General features: G+C 37.6%; 1 protein-coding gene across 10 annotated transcripts in view; it reads left to right on the forward strand.

The window, feature by feature from the left end:
- Nucleotides 1-24,343, forward strand: part of BCAR3 (BCAR3 adaptor protein, NSP family member) — a 94,531-nt gene that overhangs the window by 12,827 nt on the left and 57,361 nt on the right. For 3 of the 10 annotated variants that reach the window (XM_064428231.1, XM_064428234.1, XM_064428240.1), the window contains 2 exons: nucleotides 13,350-13,464; nucleotides 14,992-15,106. In XM_064428231.1, the coding sequence (XP_064284301.1) occupies nucleotides 13,378-13,464; nucleotides 14,992-15,106 (202 nt within the window). In that variant the 5' untranslated portion in view covers nucleotides 13,350-13,377. Of the gene's footprint in view, nucleotides 1-1,418; nucleotides 1,639-4,123; nucleotides 4,217-8,225; nucleotides 8,245-13,349; nucleotides 13,465-14,991; nucleotides 15,107-22,185; nucleotides 22,318-22,467; nucleotides 22,580-22,714; nucleotides 23,008-24,343 lie in introns of those variants that run through there. The other 7 variants (XM_064428230.1, XM_064428233.1, XM_064428232.1 and 4 more) reach the window with 7 other exon arrangements.

The raw sequence follows: 24,343 nt of genomic DNA on the forward strand, positions 1-24,343 counted from the left end.
CAGCTTTTTTCTCTAATCATGTTTTACTGCCGGCTTTCAGCTATTTATTTTGGTCTGTGTTAGATTCCTGTTCTCCATTCTCTTTACTGTCCCTACTTACTTCAACTTAAAATTTTCTTGGTGTTTTTTCATCTGACTGGTTTTAGCCACTGCTTTTCTTCCTCTTTACTGCATCTCGTGTTTATCTGTCTGTGTCTTTCTTATTAATACTGAGTTTATTCCCTACTTTTTTAAAAATTAGAAGGGTTCTCTAGAAGTGGAATCCATGAAACTGTAAGAGGAAAAGTGAAAAGTTAAATGACAAGATAACTTGAGGAGCAGGATAAAATAGAATTGTTTAGTTTTACCAAGAGAGAGAACAGCTTCAAAAAAACTGCAATAAAATTTTTAAATATCAGAATTAGGAAAAATGGTCAAGGAAATGAACCATATTACTTTGCTCATGAAGTTTGGGGACCATCAATAAGTGCAGTGCTCTTGACAGGTATTCCACTGTTTTCTGTGTGCAAGTTCTGTACCCCCACCCATGCCCAGCCATGTCATTAGAACTGAGGGCACAACATTTCCATAAAATGTTAAGTATCATATGGAAATATTCCTTTATATTGTAGCTTACTTGAGAGACTTTAACATAGTTCTCTCAACTGTACACTTTAGTTCAATGACTACTGTGTCACAGATTGGTGCACTTCCTTCATCAAATTTCTAGATTTGTCAGTGTGACTTTTAAAATTAACATAGGTACATATGCTAATAAACTGCAGGTTTTACAGTACTGTGCTGTCGATCTTGAAACCTGCTTGCCCTCCTGTTCCAGCAGAGATCAGACTCTCTTGCTGCAGCAAACCTAATGCAAGCTTGCTTGGAAAGCCTGCTATTGAGCAAGCCCTCCAGGACAGGAGATGAGCTGGTTCTGGTTTAGTTCCATTTTGTGGAATGCTACTGCTGATGTGCAAGTCTGTATTATTTTTACATGCAGATTTAGTTCTGTGTTGTAAACACTAAGAATATCTTTGAAATAGGTGGGGTATTAAATAAAGGGAAATACATCAAGGAAGAGCTGCTAAGTTACTAAGTGAAGAGAGTTGTAACTAAGCCATCTTTGTCTTTTGCTCTTATAATGTGAATACATAAAGCTTCAGGCAAAGGAAACATTTAATAAGTTAAACTGCAATTCTTAAAAGCACTGAAGCTCTCCTTTCAGGTTGTACATGATACACTATAAAATTTGTGATGAGTTTATCTGGTAATTGCAGGATTACAGCCAACACAACCAAAGGCAAAGTAATACTACAGGTAGGAGCCCAGTGCTCCAGCTGCAATGCATTAGGATTTTAACTCAAACTAAGATACACCTGTGTCACTGACCTGGTGTTCAGATATTGCTGCAAATTAATCAGCTTTGCTCTGAACCTCAGCTGAGATCTCTAAGTTACACTTGAGAACCAAAGTTCTACTGGAAGGTGTCCTACACTGCAGCAGTATGGATCATCCTGTCTCTGCACTTGTGCTGCTCTTGGAGCAGATTGCTACAGAATATGGTGAGGCAAGGCTGGAGAGCTTCTGAGGAAGAGGGTCAGTGCACAGCACAGTGTCAGTAGGAGCTTGTGAGGAGTTCTGCAGAACTGAAGTCAGCAGGTAAGGAAAGCTTAGTGGTGATTACTAAGAAATCAGTAGAATCCAGCCCCCATTTAAGGATGCTTCATGGCTTGAATGCAGTAACACTGCATCACAGAGTAGAAGGGGAACAGGAAAGAAACCCTTTGTGCTATCTGCAGAAATACCAATAACACTGGTATGTAGACAGATTTGGTAAGGAATTAGGCTTGCTACCACAAAATTAATCAAAAATACTCAGAACAAATTTGAATTGGCAGTGCAAGTTTAGACTGGCTCAGCATTTTGTTTTATCTACCTGTGGTGCTTTTTATCTGTCTCTAGTACTCCTGGCAGTGCCTATACCATATCTTCAAAGGGAAAGGAAGTAGCTCATTCTGTATGAGACTTGCTCTGCATTTAAAAAAGTGTGACTAGTAGCATTTTTGCATGTAAGCTGAGATGATTCAAAGAAATTCCTGACTTGCTACTAGTGTTTTCTCCAACTGGAACCCAAGTATTTTAACATTTAAACTTTTTAGCTGTTTGGGTCCAAAGGTGTGCTACAAACCAAGTTATTGCTTTTTGCATATACAATCACATAAGTAAAGGATCTGTCTGAGTCTTACAGACAGATTGACTTACTAAGTTAATGAGGTTCTGACCACATTTTCCTTTATGGCTGCGCTCTCCATAAAGCAGCTTCTCATGTATTACAATTTTTAGCCCAAATTTTAGTGATACTCAGCCATTTTTTTATTCCAAGTTGTCTCAGTTCAACTTACATCGTATTGTGAATTCTAGCCCTAACTGTCATGTATACAAGGACATTCCATTTAGAAAACAGAGAAAACATCAATCTGAAATTAAAATTTATATTAAAACTTAATTTTTTCCAGCTTTGTCCCCAATACCTTACAGAATCATTCTCATTGAATACAACAGTTTATTTTAATAAACCTGTTTATTTTATCTTAATTATTTTAAAGGTCTTTTCCAACCAAATGATTCTATGGTTTCTATTTCTAAGATGATATTCTATATAATCTTCAGGAAGTACACTACTTTTCTTTTCCTTTTTTAATTACAGGTTGATTAAAAAGAAAAAAATCAGCAAGTAATTTTACTTTCTGAGGGTGTAGAATTTAAAACTAATTTTTTTTATTTCGAAGTTTGCTTTTTTTTATTACTTATCATGCAGCTTTTTGAATCTGGAGGTAGAAAATAGCATGTTATGTTCTGCTTCTAGTCCCTAAACAGTTCTTATCACTTTGTTGAAAAATAAGTCAACAAAAATGAGTGCATAAATAGATAGGAAAATGTACCAGGCATGACTTTGTGGCTTGGAGCACCAGACTGATGAGGAGGAGTGAGAGGCAAAGAGAGGAAGGAGAAGACAAATCCTGTTGCTAACTACACAGTTCAGGAGTTTAGAGCAGCCAAGCAGGAAGAATATATATATATACACAAAGAGCAAAGGCAGCTTGCAGAGTAAAAAGGCTCAGGACTGCTAAACTCTTGCAGAAAAGGAGAAACCAAACTGAGATAAACTAAACTCTTTGTTCTAATCAATTTCAATGCAAAATCAGCTTGGCTTGCTCAAGCCACATTTGCCAGTGTCTTAGGCCAGGAAGATTGATTTAGCAGTGGGGTGTGTGAGAAGTGCCACCATACTCCTTCCTTTTGTTACACTGCAAAAACTGCAGAATGAAGCACAACTTGAGAGCACATGTGTCTGTTGGTCATGATTTAGCAAACACACCTGTGATATATTTTTTGTTATTTCTGCTGCCAGTTTGATTCTTATCACAAATCAATTTTGGTAGATTAGACAGCACTCAAATCCTAGAGTTAATTAGTCATGTGAAGATTTCAGTCTTAGAAAAAAGAAACTGTGTTATTTGTAGAACACAAATTTGTAGAATTTCTTGAAAGATAGACCTAAGTTAACCATAAAATTTCAAACAGCAGAAGGCAAATGAAAAGAATATTAAAAACAAAATTGTGGATTTTTTTCAGAGGTTCTGTGACTCTGAGCAGCCTTATTAAAAAATATGGCAGTCTTACTATTTCCTTCCTATTCTGAAGAGCAGAAGAGGAGTGTATTAAATGATAAACATTTCAGAAACCCATTGCAATAACTAGTAGTTATAGAACTTGAGACAGGCCGTGGTCCTGGATCTGCACATTTAAAAAAAAAACAAACATACACTGTGCAGGGGCACAATTTTGTGTTTTCAGTAAAATAGGACCATTTCATGTATCCAGCTTAGCATCTGACCACACAAACAGTAGATTTGGTGCAATGGAGGTGAGGAACTTCTGGGTTGATATGGCTGAGGAATTAAAAGGAGCAGAACTAGAAATTGGATCAGTCCACAGTAAAATTTTAGCATAGAATCACAGATGTAAACTGCTTTTTTCTTAATCCCTTATCCCCACAGAGACCTTAGCATGCTAGCTTTAATCAGATTTCTGATTATATGGCATATGCATTTACAGTCTGTTACTGTTGGGTGCATTATAGGCTCTGGCTGTTCAAGCTGAGAAGCAGCTGTGGAGTCTTTTCAACAGTGAATACTGGCTCAATTTCAGCACTGAACTAACACTGCTTGTGCAGGTAGGACGAACTCCCATCTAGCTCCAAAAGACCACACAAACACACAGGAAGGGGAAAGATTTACTAGACAGTAGTGACCAACCTTTTCTGTTTAAGTGTTTGATTATCTTAGTTCTATTTATTGATTTGAATCTGATCACATAAATACTCTTAAAATACCTGTAACCTTCGAAAGATCTGCGAAGTTGCTTGTACTGAATATATTTGGAGATTTGTAGTAGTCTTTTCTGGTAACATGCTGGCTTCATTAACACTTGATCACCTGATTGCTGTCATATCACCTGCATTAAGTACAAACATCTGCCATTTCTGGGAATCAAAAACGTGCACAATAGATTCATTTTAACTTTAAACCCATGGCAGGAGAGAATGTACAATGACTAATCTGGCTGTAGAGATAGAGTTAGGATTCTGCCCATACTCTGGGCCAAGTATTGTTAAAATTTGCAAGAGCAAAGTGACACTTTAAAAATTCTTTGAACTAATTTGTACTAGTGGAGCAGCTGTGTGCCACATCTGCATTCTGTGTGCAATGCAAGAATATTTGCATGAATTGGACCAAAAGTCTCTTCCTAGGACAAACTTTTGCTTATAAAAGTGTTGTAAGAACATAAGTATAGAGGGATATTTACTAACACAACTGTTAGTAATTAATCCTGTAAGAATTTTCAGAGATCTTGATTGTGTCTATCTTTTTAAAAATAGTTTTTTATTTGTTGTTTTATCTGCATAGACCATCTTTTAAACTCATTTATCCTTTTGCTACCCAGGACATGGGTGACATGATGTTCCCAATTGAATAAGATTGTGTGAAAAACTGCTGCTTCTTTTTTAGAACATTGGCTTAATAATTAAGACTATGTTGATGTTATGAAATGGAGAAAGTTACACTCTTGTATGCAAAGAAAATAAATGAAGGGTGTTTAGTCTATGCCTTCCATAAGCCATACATAAAGAATGATGAACCACTGTTAGTGGTTTCTTGTAAGCTACTGGTGATAATATTGACATCCCACCAACTAAAAATACCTGATTTGAAGTCTAACATAAAGATAAAATAGCTTGATGTCTGTGGCAGTTTTTGTTAGATGTCTGGCATGAAAACCTGCTGTGTGGTTGCTGAGTTGCTGAGTCAGTATGTATTTAACTCCTGACTGGTTCTTTGTAGACTATTTATCTTTACACAAACACTGGCCAGAACAGCATATACAAGTTGAGTAATGTTTTGTATTTGTTTCTCTGTAGTCTGCAACAGATTTGCTAAATGTTGGATTGACATAAAAATCCATGTTAGAAGTATCCCTTCAATGCCTAGACTGCCAACAATATTTATGCTAATAGGTTTTTTTTCAAAGAATCCAATATCCTTGCATCCTTCACAACAATTTCTCAAAATTTCACCAAAAATACATTGAACTTAAAACAATTTGAACAAGGAAACATTAAGCAAATCAGGGACTAAAATAAAGGAATTGGAGTACTGATAGCTGTTCAGCATATTACGTGATACTGCATGTTCCTAATAGCTCTGTCTGCTCTGAGCTATTCTGGTAAAACCACTCCTCTAGGTTCTGGCTGAACAGCATGTGTAATGTCTGTGACAGTCTGAGCCTTGGAGATGGAATTGGGTGAACAGAGTAGTCTATTCAGATAAGTGTAGGGAACTCATTCACATGGAAATCATTCCTGGCACAGTGGAAACAAAGTATGAGTGAAAGAGGAAACAAAAAGGAGCCACGGCGAGCTGCACTCCCAGCAGCAGTAAATCAGCAGAGCTTCATTGTTCATGATAAATGTAAGTTACTTTACATCACATCAGTCTCCCCCACAGTTTTAAGAGATGGTGGTGACACATAGTCCTGCAGTAAAAGATTGCTTTAAATTAATTTGAAATCTGATTCTCAGCTATGTGTAGAAACCGCGTTATACCAGTATAACAGCAAGCTTTAAAGTGAAATGATTTTCACCTTCCTTAAAAGCCCATAGATGTTTTTCTATTGTACTGAAAAGTTGGATGAGACTAGTTTAATTCAGTAAAGGATAGAAAAAGTGCAGAGCTAGCTAGTACCGGCAAAAACCTAGCATGGTACCTAGGAAATCTGAATTTTGTTGCGTCAGATGTGCTTCCACTAGGAGGAGTTGTCATCATATCCTTACCCTATGAGATTATCAGACTTGTGCTTTAATTTAACTAATTTGATAAAAATGTGATAGTTCACAATGTAACTATAAACAATCTATAAAGTTCACCTATGTCTACCTAGCTTGTAGTACACAACCTGCTAATTGGTGGCAATATAAATATGAAAAGAAGCTTGCAGCTTGTGGTGTCCTACAAGCAAACTTATGTTTTTCATTCACATTATGGCAAAAATTAAATGTATTTCTGAAAGATTGCAATTAATTTTAAATTTCAAGTTTTCCATAGAACTTTGAGAATTTCAGAGTTTTAAATTATGTTTTAATAGTCACAGTTAGGGGAAAAGCTTGAAATGAAATGCCAAGAAATTCCAAGAAAGGAAAGAAGAGTAAAAGTTTAATCTTATATGTACACAGTCTTGGGATTTTTTAAAATATCTTTTTTTGTTTATCTTTTTTTGTTTAAAACTTACGTTGTAAATACTGATTATGATTTTAAAATGTGATGGGTTAGAAGTTTTGGTGCGACATTCTTTCATTTGCATTTTAAATTCAATGTAATAGAGCCACTGCTTGAATTTAAGTGTTTGTTTTGATCTGTTTGCGAATGAAGTGTTGCAAGATAGTGGTATATTTGGTGGTACACAGTTTTGCCTTGTTTTTGTTACTGTTTTCCTGTACTCCTCTCTTTTCAACAAATCATGAAATATGCTTCTAGTAAAATGTGTGGGTTGATCAATTTCAGTGATATAGCTTCTGCATAGACTCCCATGGGATAAAGAGATAGAGACCTTAATCAAGCCTGTCCTGTCATTAAGAGCGAAAGGGACTGTTTAAGAATACATCAACTTGGCCTGCTTAAAAGACTTTCAGATTGTTCTAGAGAGAAAAAAAAAAAAAAAAGAAAAAACCACTCAGAACTTAAACCTCTTGGGTATTGCAAACTAGAACTGACATTTTCCATGCAGCTTTATCATTTCTCCCGTTCAAGGGCCCTGAGTTTTGCACTGAATCAAAAAGCTACAGTGACAGAGTGCTGCCATTCCCTAGAGAATTACCAATCTTTTTACTGGAGTTGTTCCCAGAACACAGTTGGCCAAAGTAAGGAAGTATGTGCCTCAGTTGCTTGATTTTGCAGTCCAGGATATGTTATGTTTGCATGCAGACTCTGTTCTGGATGGCAGAGGAGTCCATAACCTGTAGCAGGATTTAACTGGATGCTTAATGTCTCAAATTTTCACTTTTGTTTCTCTACCAGGTCAAGTCTCTCTCACATCTTTTTTCATTATTTTCTTGTGTATTTTCTACATGTTATAACAGGGATTTATCAGAGGTACTATTTTGATAATTTTATTTTGTTGCTTCATTTTGTCACACCCTCATCACTGTAAGAACATAAGCCTTTTTTTACATTATGTTCTTATGCTTTCTTTTTCCCTCTTCACCCTTGATGCCCTGTAGATAAAGTTTCTACATAGGTCACATTCCCATCTATGAAACTTTCTTACTTAGGTAGTTATTCGCTTGTAAGATGTCTTTTCATATAAGTCTAGAGTTGGAATATGATTGTACTAATTACACAATGAGTAATTGTCTCCTATAATTGCTTTTCATGCAGAGTTAACCAAAACATCAAGGTTTTGCATATTGTTCCTATCTGAAAAAAAGAATGAAGATCATTTACTTGTGATGTCATCCAGTTTATGTGCAATGTACCAAGCTCTGTTCCTGTGAAAACAGGGAGGAAGGAATTTTTAGTCCTAGTTTCCAACTCCTTTAGCCACAGTCTTGGCCCAATAAGCGCTTTCTTTGGACTGACCATTGCACAGCACCTGTATTTGTTTGATCAGTGTCTGACACACTGATTCTGCTGGTGGATTGCTTCTCAGGTATTTATTTCTGCTGCTTTTGTCTCTCGCCCCATCTTGTAGGTGCCCTTCTCTTTTTGTTGGCAGAAAATATAGACTTGGCTTTATAACAGACTTCAGTAAGTGTATTACCAGCCTATAGCTCTATTAGGTTAGGAGAGCCTTGTCCAATTCTTAACTGCAAAATTTATTTAAGGCAGCAGGCTAGAACAAGTGTCATGGAAATGATGGCAAATTATCATTACTGTAGAAACAAATCTCAGAGAAGAAAAGTTACTTTTCTCAATAAAATTTTAACACCTCTGAGGAGGTGAAGCAAGTTTTGGGGTCATTGACTGACACCTTCTGGCTTTCTCGCTCTGCCTTTAGTATTCCTTTTATAAAACAGCTATCTTTTGAGATTTTTCCAAAATACACAGGTTTACTGTCTTAAATTGTAAATCTGTGTATTTTCAAAAATTAGCTGTACTACTTACAGCATGTCTTGCACTTGGCAAATTGTTTAAAGAAGAGAGAGGAGAAATGGAATTATGACCTGGTCTGCAAAAGAAGAGGTCTTTTTTTGTATTATGGTGGTAAGATCTCTGAGATGTGACACCACAAGCTTCATGACTACTTCCAATTTTTAATTTTTTAAAATTTTTCATTCTACAGCATTCAGAAACTGGCACAGAAATGACAGGAATTTCCTACCACTTGAACATGCGTTACAATACAACATTCCTGAATGAATTGCTTAATTAAGTTAAGCACAAATAGTTGTGATCAGCATAGGGGAGAGACCTTTGCTCAGTGTTATTACTCAGTGCCACAACACAGGACCTGAGGTGTGCATGATGTTGCATGGAAAGGTCAGATTTATTGAGGCTGTAATTTAGAGGGTTTGTTGATTTCATTAATGACAGAAAAAGATAAAGGTACATCTGAAGTGGAAGGACATCAGAATCTATCTGAAAACAAAACTGATGGGCCTTTCATTCAAGTTAGGAAAGCTTGCCAAGTTCAATTGATTAAAACCCTTAAGCAAACTTACTTGGGCAAGTGTCCAATAAATCAATTTATACTAATAAAATATTTTGTCACAGCAGGAGAATAGTTTTAATTTGAAAATACAATCCAAGTCAATTTTGCTGAAATAGAAAAGGCACAATAAAGGAAATTACTTTCCAGATGAGATGAAATTGCTGGCTCTGCTGACTCACATGAGTAATTTTGTTGGGGACAGGATTATACCATGATATGTGGCTTGATCCTTGTCATAGCCTGAATCCCAAAGGGAGGCTGAAAAAGGAGCATGAATTACTGTGCCTGGAATACTTACTGTAATCACACTGTGATTTGGAGTTACTCAATCATGGCACCTTTGTCATACACACTTTTTAAAAATTGTGATGCTAATTTGACAAAATCCTAGCTGAAGTAAGGATCTGATACTGCGTGTTACTTACCTTGTGTTTACAGTATAACAAGGCAACATCAGTAGCAGCATCTTTGAATGGCTCCGGGATACTGTGATAGAGGAAAGAACCAATGACTTATCAGTCTGGTAAAGCATTGTAGTGTGAACAACTGGATTTAAAAGCTACATAAAAACTCCTTTCTCTGTGCATTTGCATCACGTGTGCCCCAGTATGCATGACTGCAGCTGTGAGAGAGAATGCAGGAAAGCACTCTGAAAGCAAAAGTTCAGCTCAGCAGATCACAGAGCTCTACTAGGAATCTCCCATTATTGCTCATTTCATAACCTTTTAGCAATAATTTGATTTCATAAAAACCTCTGAACAGGTGGTGTTCAGAAATAGAATGATACAAACCTAGGTGGGTTTAAATTTTCTTTTTATGTGAAAACCGCTGAAATGGTATAAATTATGTGGATAGATCTGCAAGACCTTCCATGTAAGGAGTCCAGAATAACTTCACTCTTGAGCTTGTTAAGTAATAACAGAAGTCTAATTGATAAATAGAAGCAAGTCATGTAGCCTTAGAGGTTCTATCCCAAAAATCTGGTGACGTGACAAAACATATGATCTGTTTTTGCAGGTCCTTAGATGTACAGGAACTGGCAATTTTTAGAATAGGTAAATAGAACAGAGATCTTGTATTTCTCTACAATACATGCTGTCATTTTTAGTTTTCTTCCCTTCCTTTCCCTGGAAAGGAGGGATATTAATTTCTTAGTCGAGAAAAAATATGTACCCAAAAACTGCCACACAGCCACACATTTTGCCAGTGTGTTCATAATCGTATTTTATATCTTAAAAAATGTTGTCATTACCTGCCTTAAGGAAAAGTTAATCCCATTTTCAGAGATAAAAATAAATAAAAGTAGAATAATAGGAAACTCCCTCTGCCTACAACCACATCTCATAATGATATATTTAGTGGGTTTTAGAATTTGTTTTGCAATTCCATTTTACTCTTAACCTTGATAAGGCTATGAATATATATTGAGTCCAGACCTCGAGGCTGTACCCTGCATCCAATGAACAGTGTAGTATTGGCTAAATAAAAGTTATTTGAGTTTATTCACCAAAACTACCATGATCAAAAAGACCAGAAAGGCAATTATTTGCCTTGTGAGAGAAATGGAATTTTTTTCTCCTCCAGCTGTAGGAACAAATTTTTCTTTAAAACAAAAAGGATAAGTCTACCAAGGTGTTAACAAAGACTTAATGGCATGTAAAAGTGTGCCATAATAATGCCAAAATAATCCCATTTAAAGGTGTAATTGCAGTATATTTGAAAGCAATGCATCTTGTATTTCTCAGTATCTTGTCATACAAGAGTATGAATTTTGTTTTGTATGGAGATTTGGGCAACAGGGGTATTGGTATTTTGGTTTGCATTTATTTGTTGGTTTGGAGTGGGTTTTTTGGTATAAATTAATAACAGCAAATGCAGCTGGCCAGGTAAGATTAGATAGCCACTGTTTATCACTGTATTGTTAAAGAGAAAGCTGCTCTGTGGAAATTCTAGGATTCCTTTCATGCTTAGAGCAAATTTTTTCTTTGTTCTGGGATGATAAGTGTGATGACTTCTAGCAATTACTGTAGATTTTTAAATTGTTATGCACTAATATGGAATCTTAAGTATTCACAATTAAATATAAAATATGTAGTCTTAAAAAGTATTTTCTTACTGAAGTTGTTAAATGGTTTTGAAAACAAGGTCCTTTATGACAATAAATTTGAAATCTCTTACTATAAAATGTGTGAACCAGAAAAGAGGTATTTGTCCATGGTTTTACTTATGTTTTAGCCAACTAGCTGTTGTTTTCCTTTTATCTTTCTGAGAATCATGTGCCCTTCATGCTGATGATCTTGCAATCTGAAAGTACCTGTTTAAAGCAAGCCATAAATGAAAGATGTCAGTGGCTGAGCTTGTCCTCACCTCACATAAGAATGTTCTCTGTGGCTTTCACATTCCTCAAGGAAATTCTTTTGTGGTGTGTCAAATGTGTAGATTTTCTGGTCAATGTTACTCCACAAAATACTCTTGGTTACTGGAATGCCACAGTTCTTTACATGTATAGTCATTACCCATAGTCTGCAATATTTTCACAATAATGAAAAATCTGCAATAAAGCAAATATTATTCCAATGGATAATAGACAGATTTCACAATGTGACTTGCAAATTAGCAGGTTTGTTCTTTAACAGACTATGAAGTGACAAATTCCAGAATTACAGCTTCCACAGTGTAACTGTGTATGTGTCTCTGAAGTGCAACCATTTTGACTTTTTTCCAAGGTTGAGTACTGAGGCAAAATTCACAGAGACTTACAAAACATTGTCTGGTCCAAAACGTTTTGTATATTACTAACTGTTACTGTTCTAACTGAAATGCTTTTAAAACATTTCTAGGAACGTATTGTCCGCTGACACAAATAATGCTGCTACCATGGCCTACCTTTCTGCAGAACAGTATTTTTACATTTGCAATTTTTATTTAAAAATAAAAAAAAACAAAACCAAACAAACAAAAAACCACATACAAAAAGACATCATTTTCTAGTGTTCCATGAATTATGAAAATGCTGAATGGCTTTCCCCATCTCACAGAAAGCAACACTGACTCTTTGCTGACCACAACATGTCAGCCTTTGGGGCAGCTTCTTGTGTGTTCAGAGTAGGCAGATGTATTAGAACGTGTGGTTTGTAGCTGAAAAGTCATAATTACAGTCAGTTTATCTAGAGCTAATGAGCAACTACTTCTTCTCAAGTATAGATGAGAGAAAGATCTTCAACTAAAAATAAAATAACATAACAAAAATATACAATACAATGCACTAGGTGTCTGAACATGAGCGTTTCCTGCTTCTGGCATCAGTGTTCAGACAAAAAATGTTCAGACCACATGTTACAGATGTAGAAATGGGCATCCTTGAATTGATTTAGGCTATGCTGAAACTTGCACATAGACATGTCTCCAGAAATGCAACAATTCTTGGAAGCTTAAGTATTTGTCTGTGCAGATCTTGCATAACTGAAGTGGCGCAGTGATAGCAGGAGAGTATTTTATGTCTTTTATCTTCTGATGTCCATCATATGTCTGTCTTTTATTTCATCGTAGCAGCTGGGGAAAAAAGGAATGAAAAATATTTTAATTTACAGATAAATTCAAATGACAAAATGAGAACAAACGGTAAAATTCTTTGTTGCTTTACCATCTTACAGAGAATGCAGTTTCATTCACACCCTTCATATTCTTACAGAAAACACTACTCCTTTTGCTATTCCTCTTCATATAATGCCCTTCTTCATGTGTCACCCATGTAAGAAGAATGACATTATCACTGAACAAGTATTGAGAAACATTCTTTGAATACAAAGGCTGGGTATATTTTAATTGATACTGCAGTATCAAGTGACTCTGTTGATTCATCTTCTAAAAGATTAATTCAGCTGCAAGAGCGAAACAAAATGTAGTATTCAACATTCCCTGCTTCTATGAGGATTACAATGAAACAGTGAATTAAAGGTAAACATCTTAATGCACAGAAAACTACCTCTTACCATGCAACTAAAAAAGGGCCATAATAGTGGAACCTGTATTTATGAAGTGCTTTCTGAGTTCAGTTTAACATTCCTAAGAAATGCTATTTGTAATTTGGTTTTGTTTTTCAGAGTTATAGGCATTGGGAAGAAATAGATAATGAAGTATCTACCCATTTCTAACTGGCTGGCCCAGCTTGGTCTTGCAGAATATTGCACACTCTTTGAACAGTACGATGGTATAGAGGTGAGAATTGTCTTTTCACTTTATCAGTAAAATTCTTGAGAAAATGTTAAGTAAGATCTTTAAAGCTGCTAAAAAAATCCAACCAAAATGAGCCTCTAAAAGTTTCTATTGTATTACCCTAAGCATCTGCTGTTCAGTACTGGAGTTATCAACAATCTTAGTTGTGTTCCTTCTTACAAACGTTTTGCTGAATTCTGAAGAGCAGGCATGTTGCATTTGTAGTCCTTTGTTGTCTTTCTTGGAGGATGATTTTGGGATTTGGGAGATGCTGGGTCTTTGAGAAAAGCAGTGGGACCCTCTGTCACTGTTGCCAAAGCTGAAAAATAATTTGTACTGACATATGAATTCAACATTACTACCAGCTTTTGCATTTGGGCAAACTTAGAAAGGAATAAATTAGAAGTAAGAATTATGCAACTCTCTACTTTTATGTTATTCGTTACATATGAGTTATCATTTGAGAAAGAATATTACATTCTCAGGCATGACTGAAGGTCACCAACAGTGAGAACTTCTTTTCTTTTAAAACAGTATTAGCTAGTGACCTAAGAAATTGAGGCTTTTAATAATTTGAGCACTACTCAGTCTAAAGCAAATAATGTCAGGCTTTTAAAGTGGTTTTAGTTTGAAAGCAAGACTTTTAAATTACAGTTTCAGAAATAGTGGTTCACACTAAAAATTCTGTGTCAATTGTCTTATTTACACAGTGAATCAATCTCATTTTGTGTTTTGGGGGTCTGAATCTCCATTAGAAAAAGCCACTTTCAGTAACATGACTTGCTAGTAACAAAATAGTGTACATTCTATGTACCTCTCTTTATCTTATTTACAGTGAAAATACAGAACAGTAAAAATACAAAGAAATGTATTTTGATGTATTTTCTATTTGCTCTCAAAGTTTTTATCATCGAAGAAGTTTTGTACCCACTTATAAATCAACATCAAATTGAAATTCTGTACTGCCTTATAAATAATGTCTGGAGTTATTCAGCAGCTTATTTTGAAAGTAAAAAATTAGTTTTTGGAGAGAAAGTGGATTAAAGAGAACAGTTCAGCTTTGATTACTCAAATGCATTATATGGAAATTTTTCTTCAAAACAATATCACAACTTATGTTGTCTATTATTACAGTGAATATCCTCTCCATTACACAAAACCTTCCTTTCTAAAATCATTATTCCTATCAGTTCATGCTGAGATTTATCTTCCTTCATTAATTTTTGCAATTGGAATACTAGCACTTTTGGGGATTTATTTTTACTCGAAGAAGTCATAGTTTTTAGGAACTCTCCAGGTAAGCTGACCAGAGCTGTTTGGAGAAAAAACTGAGAGACAAGGAATTAATGTTTTAGAAGAAAAACACCTCATTCCTACGATGATGTACTTTATCATGACCAGAGGCCTTAATATAAAATATAAATATACTTACATTTGCTGTTAGGTAACTTATGGTACCAGAAACAGCAAACATATCTGAAAGGCACTTGAATTCTCCTGCACTAATAGTATATTTTCTGCTTGCCATAGGACTTATTCCATCTTACGGAAGTTGATCTTAGAAAACTGGGAATTGAAAATCAAGGCCACCGAACACACCTCATTTCCAATATCCTGCTGCTTCAGGAGGTAAAGCAAAAGAGAGGTAAGATTTCCGTGTTGTCTCCTAAAGACTAAGGAATGAGCTAAGGCAACCCAAGCTTCTCTGTCCCCAAGGATGATAAACAAATACCCTGATTCAGCCTGGAATACTGCTCTGAATGCAGATCACTGGAAGACTTTACATAGGCAATAAGAGGAATTGTTAAACATTAATTTAAGAAAAATCAAATATTCATATTTTGGCATGGATTTACAAAATAATATACCCTGTATTTTTTATAAAAGTTGTCATTTAGAAAAGACTTCACTTTTATTTCGGTTTCTATTGCTCTCACAGTCTTCATCTTAACAAAACACAGTAATGGTAACATAGCATAATTGACAGAAGTCTGTGTTACAAATATCTTCCTCATTTGCAAAGATCATATCAGAAGGTCTAAACCAATCTAATTTGTGTACATCCCACCTCATCCCTACTGAGGAGAGGATGAGTACTTGCACAGTTCTGACCTTTCTTTTCCATTAGGGACTGTGAATTGAGATTTGATCACTGCATCATTTGTTGTTTTTATGAGCTCAGTATCAAAATTCAACTCCCATTCATGAGAGTTGGAACAAGCCCTGTAAGACATTCTAGTCTGAGTGGAAGGGTATAATGAGAAGTTATTCAGCTATGACTTGTACTAGGTATTTTGAGAATTGTTCACAAGATAACGAGATACAAGTATTATGCGTTCTGTCCAATAATTCTTCAGATCACTGCCAAAGGCTTTTGCAAATTTAATGTGAAGCACTTAGTTTCTTGGCTAACAGGCCTTCTGCTACGTTCTCTTGGTCAAGATAAGACTTTTGGACTATGTGTAGAAATTGATTATTCATAAAATGTGTTTAGTTTCTGAAGTTTTCAGAAGGAACTAGAACTGATTGTGTGCAAGTAGGTCACTTTATTTCCTCAATGTTTTCCAACAAGTTCAATATTGATTTAACAATTACACAACTTCTACAGGTCATAGATTTGACTGTCTTAAAATATGGATGTAAATATGATGTTTTTGTAACTGCTACTGTGAACAGATTAGGAATTAGTTGATGATTGCAGTGAAACTGGATGTATTTTGTGTGCATTGGGATTGTGTTTCGTAATCTTTTCAGGTACTGAAGTGTGAAATGTATTACAGTTGTCAATGTAGCTCTGTTTTCCGGGGGAAACTACACTTTTCAAACTGTCATTGACATGGTAAATTGATTTGTAGATAGTTATGCAACATTTCTTTCAACTCACCAGAATGTTCCAACTCATGATTGTTCAGCTTCAGATATGTTAAGCCTACATAAAATCTTGATGTATTGCTGATAACTTCAGTGAATATGAATTTGAGTCAAAAATTTTCCTTTTCAAATGGTGTGTGTATTTTTTTTTTTTTCCCCTGCAGACACAGATTTTGCAAGGTGACAGCATGATGCCATTTTGGTTTTGTTTTTTTTCTTTTGGCAGTTAATTGCTAGAACTCTGTAAGCTAAATTCTAGTAAAATTAGTGCTGGTTCATATTTTTATGGGCATTTATCTTGAGCAATGTCTATTCACTGTTGGGTTTTGGCTAATGATAATTAAATGTATAATTGAATTACGTGCTTGAAAAAAATACAGACGCGTTAATCTCCAAGTTCTGTTTACACGAGGATATTTACATCCTCAATTGCGTTTCCTATTGTATTAAGGATTTCTGGGAAGGTTGAAAACAGATCAGGTCAGTCAGTCATACATGAGTGCAGGCTGGTTTGTTTTCACAGTAGGGACTAATGGTTGTTATCTGGTCTCCAGCCTGTTATGACACGGTTTTGTTTCGTGTCTGCCTTTGACAAGTGCTGTGTCTAGAAGCAAAATGCCTAATCAGTTACACTGAAATGCTTGTTTTCCAGCACTGAACTTTGCTGCAGTCAGACATTAGAGAAAACTTCTAAAATTTTCAATTATAGTAAATAAATCCTAATGTCCTACTAATGTACTTAGGATCAGAGCAAAGGCTATCCTCTCTGTTTGCTGTTATTTTGAGCTCCAAACAACAGCACTGTATTTGGTGCTGGTTCAACAGTTTCCAGAGAGTGCTGCAAGTGATAAGTCACTTTAATAAGTAAGCATTTGCACAGGGTTAAAAGTGACATTAAATTTTGGGAGTATTTGTGAAAACATTCTGTTTTCTAAAATATCTTGATTCTCAAGATACTTTGAACAGGATGTGTCTCAGTACATTTGGATTCGATTTGGATTCATCCTGTCTATCTCTAGCTACTTGGGCTGTGTTTCCACAGTAATTAATACCAAGATCTTTGCATTGACATAATGCCCAGCAACACATTAGAGCTGGATGAAACATGTGCACATGATCACATATCTGTTGAATTAGGCAGAGTACACAATACAAAGTTCACTGGCTTGATGCTTTTATGCCATCTTTATGGCAGTCAGTGATAGGGAAGTGAGTAGGACAACTGATTTTTGAGTGGTGTTAGCTAATCAGTAGGAAAATAAATATTCAAAATTGTTACACCACTTCAGCCCAGCAGAAGTGATTTGGAGCAGTGATTTGAATAATGGGGCTCTGATATTTTTGATCTGTACCAGAAAACTTAAACGCTGCTGTACTGTTGACTCTTGACCGTAATTGAAGCTACACATTCTGGTGCTTCTGCTCTTTGAAACATTACAAATGCAGCCAGAGTGCTTTGTGGCAGTGCTATGTAGTGTCAACCCGTCAGATTCCAACCTCATGCTAAAGCATGCTGGCAACTTTGCCAACAGAGGGAGAGGAAGCTGCTTTGAACAGTTTGATCTGCATGATAGAGGTGGCATTGCTACCTGTGTGGTCTGTTTTGTTCCTGCTGAGAGACACAAGGATTTGGAGTTTTTTGCTTTCTCTGTTTGAGAAAGTCAGCAATGTAAATGCTGTTATAGAGTTGTTAACAAACACCTCTGACAGTACCATTTCATCTACTGAAAGTTCCAAATTTGCTTACTGGTGCTTTCTGGCCCTCTGTTTATCCTTGCCTCTACATCAGTTACGTTTGAAATGAACAACATCTGTCACGGGCAAAGAGAGCTGGTAATTCGCCTGTATCTGAGACTTTTTACAGAAACATGGAGAAACAAACTTGCAAGAAGTCTTAGATCCCCAGTAACAGTTCTACTACTGCTAAAAGCAAAGAGAAGAAAGCTAAAAGAGAGGAAAACAGACCCTCTGGTAAAAGGGACCCATAAGACCTTGTCCAGCTGCTTTCCAGTTTAAGGTGTCATTTACCAAAACTAGTCAATAAAACTGGATTTAGTGCCATTTTACCAGTGTATTTTGAACTTTTGAAACAGGTCTGTCTAATCAATGCCAGCACAAGTTGTTTCACATGATTTTCAATACCAAATTGAAAGAAGGGGAAAGGAACACAACATATTATTGCCACAGAATCTATGTGGTTTATTTTTAATAATTTTTTAAATTACTAATTATTTTTTGTTCAAGATGATAGTTTTCTTGTATTATATCTGACAATGTCTGTCAAACTCTCTTGCTGCACTACAACATTGTTTGCAGAATGATCAGCTATGACATGTATCTGCCTGCAAGCTTTTCTGAGGCTGGGGATTGCAAGGTTTCTGAACACCAACTCCTAACAGGTCACTCTTTGGGAGTTTCTGAAGGACCTTGTGTCTCCAGACCTAAGAGAGATCAAATAGCAAGAGATCATGTTGGTAGTTTTATTATGGACATCTGGATAGGTGCTGACTAAACTTGCCAGTTTCAGTTGGCAGCCAGGGAGGACATTAGAAAGCACAATTGCCATAGCTCATAGTTTTCAAAATGAATATTGTCAGATTCCAAGTGTGGAGCATTTTCCAATTCATATTGTCATTTTAATTTTCCCTGATATCTTTGACTAATTTGAAAATTACCAGCAAATAAACTTAATTTCCTAGCCAACAGCTATGGTCATGACTTTTTCTATGTGCCACCTGTGGGGAGTCGAGGATTGAGTGTAGCATTTTGTTTATTTGGATCCTTTTTATTCTAAGACAAGTCTATAGTAGCAACTTGCTTTGACTTTTGTTTATCAGGGAATCTACATGAACTGCTGTGTGAGCAATCCCCACATGCCATGTCCTCATCATGTGTAGCTACTTCTGCATTTTATCACTGCAGCTGCAGAACAGTACTTTTGGAGTAAATGCATTTTCTCCTGGCTATTTGAGGAAGACTGGAATTCTGACATTTAAGGACAAATTGAAATTTTCCAAAGAATCCACTTCTTGTGTCCCATTGTTTCCATTGTTTCTGTAAGCCAAGCACATTTGAAAATGGTCTCAAGAACTGGCAAGTACTCTTATGCCAACTCTTGGCATAATCAAAGCATGCAAGCTATAGCAGTACAGGTCTTGGGATCTGTGTCCCAGTTGTGTTCCTCCTCACTTATCTGTTCAGTTAGCCGCTTTTTTAGGTGCCTTTGTAGGTGAAAAGATGCACCTATACATACTCCCCTCCTTCAGAAAGCAGAAGCCAAGGGTGGCCATGGAGGGCCCCAGCAATATGTGATGTGTGGCCAGCAATGGCCAGCACATGCTGCTTTCTCAGCCTCCTTCAGGTTGGTGTCACCGAGGACAATGCTCCTACTGTCTGTGGCAAGGTGATGCACAGACAGCATGATGCCATATAGATAAACAGATGGCTCAGGGGTATGGCAGGTTAAAATGGAATGCTGATGGAGAGGCCTTGACAGAGATGTGCCCCTTTCGGGACATTGATGCTTCCAGACTTCATCCCACAGCTCAGTGAACTCATTTCCAAAGTAGACAGAAAGTATGAAATCAACTAAAGCTTTGCAATGAAGAATCTAATCTAGTTTAAGCTGGAGTAACTCACAACCAGTGGAGCTGGCAGTCCTCTGAATTTTTCCTTCTTGCATCCTGTAGGCAAATTCTCTTTGAGAACTTTGCATCGAGTATGTGCAAGGATGGGTTGTGTAAATTGTTAAACGTGAAGACAAAGACCAATTTTCAATTTCACCTGAAGACAAAATAAAACTTTAGGAAAATAATATATTGACTCATGCAAGTAAAAGTAATCACAGTTTAGGCAGGGCTGCCCAGCTACAATTCCATTACTTAGCACGTAGTCATGCTCCTAAGGAAGTTACTGCCCCTTTTCTTAGTCATAAAAAATGACAAGCATGACACTACTTCCTATGTAACTACAGTGCCTAAAAATTTCCTGAGTGATTAGAATCAGGCAGTAGAGACCATGTTATGTGCTAACAGATCAGAGGTTTTGGCGTGGTTTGAAATGTCTTTCACCTGAACTGTGGAACATGTGGTTTAGGTAGAGAAGCAAGACATTTTCCTTTATTCAGTGAGGAAAATAATAGTTTTCACTTCTGTAGCATCTTCCATTTGATAAGCTGAGAGTACTACACAGTTTTCCCTGTGAAATGTTCCCTGTGATGTGTGTTACAAAAATGTTAGTATATGTCATACAGGAAGTAGGTGGGTCAGAATGCTAGAACTGAATGTGGAATCCATGTATCTCAACTCTTCTTTCCGTATTCTCACCTTAATGCCCTTTTTCTTGCACTGGATATATGGTGAGGCATTTTGGTGTCCAACATGAGATCACAGTCTAGTGTTCTTTGGTTCCAGATTTTCCATTTGGGGAAAAACAATTGACAAAAGAACAGAGTGAGGTTTTGGTGTGCAGTTAAGCCTTGTTTTATGTGAAATTAGAATTTAGATGTTAACTTCAAGGCTCTGCTCAGTGTCACTAGGATGCTATAATATTTTGTAATTTGTGGAGAGAAAAATATAGAAGTCTGTCTGCCAGCAGCATGCCACAAGTAGTGACTTATGTTCCAGCACCAGTAAATGGATCTTTTTGAAAGCTGTTGTGTTTTACATTTACCTCAACTTTTCTGCTTTGGAAGTTGTAAAAGGTCTGTGGCAACACCGACACCGATAATGCTCATCCCTGCCTTAAGGAACTGGTGTTGCTATGGAAAGGGCAACCCCAGTCAGAAATGCTACTGAGCTTCCTTTACCTTAGTGTACTCGATAAATTTAATTTTCTAATCTTCTGTCTCTGTTCCTTACTGAATATTGGAGCACTACTCTCTGCCTTTATTTTCCTTTCTCTTATTTTACACTAAACTTCATTTTATTTGAGCTTTCTTATGCCAACATTCTACTCATATCTATGAAAATTCCTAGACTATCCCAAGAATTTTCATCTCCCAATATCTACTTCAGAACTTATGCGATGGCTAAAGAATCTTGTCTTGATCAGCTAAATGTTTCTTAAACTCTTAAACTAGCTACACTTCAGATGAAGGTCCACTGTTTTTTCTGGTTTGAACTGCTTCATTTAAAAAAAATTAAATCTGTTGTAATTTTTGATTATTGGCTTGGTAGTATGCAGAGGTCTTGGAACATAAATAATCTGATTTTTAATTGCATTTATCATTTAGATATCTTAGGACCACAACTTCAGCAACATTATGTAGTCAGGCTCTGAAGTAGATACATCAGAAGCAATTTATTAAAGCTAGTCCTGGTAAAAATGGAGAAAGAGAATGAAAGGATTGAACACTAGAAGGAAATTAATATAGTGCATGAAGAAGATCTACCAAAACAGAACCACCATACAACCAGTAGGGATCAAATGTTTAATGTCAAAATCAATTAAATATTTGGTTAGGCAGAAAAACATTTGCTTCTGGAAAGCTAATGCAAACAGGATAACAGTGAATAGGTTTGAAAAATGAAATCTTATTAATTCTGATACACTGGAAATTGAAATTGAAAGACTGGAACAACTGCGGTAAAACCATAGAAATGTTGGCCATGCAGCCGGAAGGACTGAGCCAATAGGAAAGAGACAAATAGTCTGTTACACTAATCGAGACAGTGCTTTAGAAGTCAAGTGACTGTGCCTTGATTTGTACTAAAGCAAAAGCCCTGTGGCTGAGGCAATGATACAGCTGAAGGTGCTTGAGATAATTAGTTGAAAATGAAGTTTGCATCTATAATTATCTCATTGTTTTGAAGGTATTCTTTACAAAATTAGGATAGGTGACCATCTGTTCTGGCAGTAGCTCCCGATTCTGTACAGCTATTTGACCCTTTGTTGTAGAAGAGGAGTTTTATCCCAACAACCTGTTGCACAAATAGCTTCACGGCTTGGTTGGATGAGGGGGGCGCCTACCAACGCAAGTAAATGGTGTGTAAAGTACGTAATAGGCTCCGAATGGTCCGTGAACCGGGTGGGTTTCGCGAACTGTTAATTTTTGCTGTAGTGCTAATTTGAGAGACGTAATTACGGAGGCCAAGTTGTTAAATCTATGGAAAAGGGCACCGGGCGGTCAGGGCCTGCGGGGGGCCGGTGCGGCTCAGCCCGAGCGGCCCGAGGGTGTGGCCGGAGCCGCAGCGCAGCGCCCGGGGCAGCGCAGCGCCCGCACCGCCGGAGCCGCCTCCCGCCCCAGGTGAGGGGCGCCCGCCGGGGGCTCGTGGGGCGGCAGCGAGGGGCGGGAGAGGCACGGAACCGGGGCCGGGCTGTCGCGGACCGGGCAGCGAGCGATAAGGCGCTCGAGGAAGGCTCCGGTTGAGTCACCCTTAAGTAATCGCGAACTGCGCTTCTTTGGGGCGGGCTGCTGCTGGCTGCCCGCCGGCTCCTGCCGCGGCACGGCCAGACCTTGGGCTCTCGCAGAACGTCCCGGCTCGTCTTCTGGCAGCCGCTGTTGTTGCGGGTCCGGCCCCCGGCCAGCCCTCGCAGTGCCCGGCTGCCCGCTCCGGTCCCGCGGCGCCGAGGGAGGGGCCGGGCGGGACTCGCTGCCGGGAGGTCGCTTGGCCGGGACAGACGCTGCCGCCGATCCGCAGAAAGCCTGGAGAGGAGCAGCAGCGATCAGAGCCGGTAACTGCGGGGCAGCGTTGGTCTCTCGGGCAGGGGATGCAGAGCTGGTTTTGTGTGTGCGGGTGTCCCCGTGTCCCCGCACCGCTGTCGGGGCAGAGGGCGCGGGAGCAGGGCAGGGCTGCCCGGGCTGGCCTGCGGGCTGCCAGAAATGCCATAGCCGGGGCAGTGGCTACCGAGACGTTGGATCCCAGTGCTTGGGTTAGTGGGAATTGTTCCCCTGGAAGGCTGTTAAATAACTATAAAACACTGGTGTGTACTCGGTATACCGAGATACTTCTCTGAGTAGAGAGAAAAGAAACGCTGTGTCCTTTCTTTTTGCCTCTGTCTTTTGAAGAGGAGAGGGCGCAAAAGCACTTCTTTCCGTCCGAATTTGTGATTTCTGAAAGGCAGTGTTAGTTTGAAATAGTAATGCTGGAAAGGTTTTTCAGTTAAAGTGGGTTGTTTTATTTTTTGTGGGAACAGAGGAGCAGTCAAAATAAATTGCTTCCTATACGAGAGAAGGAACAAAAGGTTGTATTTTTTAAGTGTTGGCTAAAAAAAACATAGAAAACTTTACCAAGGTTACAGTCAAATCTGTTTCTGCCAACAAATTGGGGAGAGAAGGTTTATTTCAAGTCAAGGTTTCATATTGTTCAGGATTACTGAGCTAACTGATTGGGCACTTGCCTTTCAGAGATAATTTCATGGCCAAATGAAGAAAGCTGTACTTATTATTGAATCATCTTCAATGATCACTTTTTCTTGGCATTTTTTATAGATATGAAGTCATTCCACGTGTGAAAATTCACAAAGAGAAGTATGGGGTTTATCTATTTCTCTCGGAAAAAAAAAAAAAAAAAGACATTTCAAAAATAATTTATCCTGGGCTGTGTGTTTGGTGTTGCACGAGAATAATAGTTAAAAATAACATTTTAAATACACAGCTCAAGGATGTATGGGGGAGGTGGAAATTATGTGGCATATATAAAGAGAGAGAAGGAGAGCATGAACATTGTGATAGCACTTCAAGACCCTTTGGAAGCAGTGACCTGACTAATCTTGTGGGGATGTTTGATGTTTGACAGACTCATGTTTTTTTCTGATAGGAGCTTAAAGCCTTTGAACTGCTGCATGTGCTTTCTCAATCTATGTCTCTGCATCATAACAGGCTGGAGGTTCTTGAACCTTAATATTTTTCTCAAAGTCTTGTGACATGTTTGCTAGAGAAGCTACTGCATCAGTTTCTCTTTTTCATTACAAAAGCAGAAAATACAGGTTGCAGAAAGCTGCTTCTAAGCCATTTGGGGGAGGAGAAATCCTTTCTTTTTTGTTACAATAATGAAGAATGCTACACTGC

The sequence above is a fragment of the Passer domesticus genome, chromosome 7, assembly GCF_036417665.1.
Source record: "Passer domesticus isolate bPasDom1 chromosome 7, bPasDom1.hap1, whole genome shotgun sequence".
In the NCBI taxonomy this organism is placed as follows: Eukaryota; Metazoa; Chordata; class Aves; order Passeriformes; family Passeridae; genus Passer; species Passer domesticus.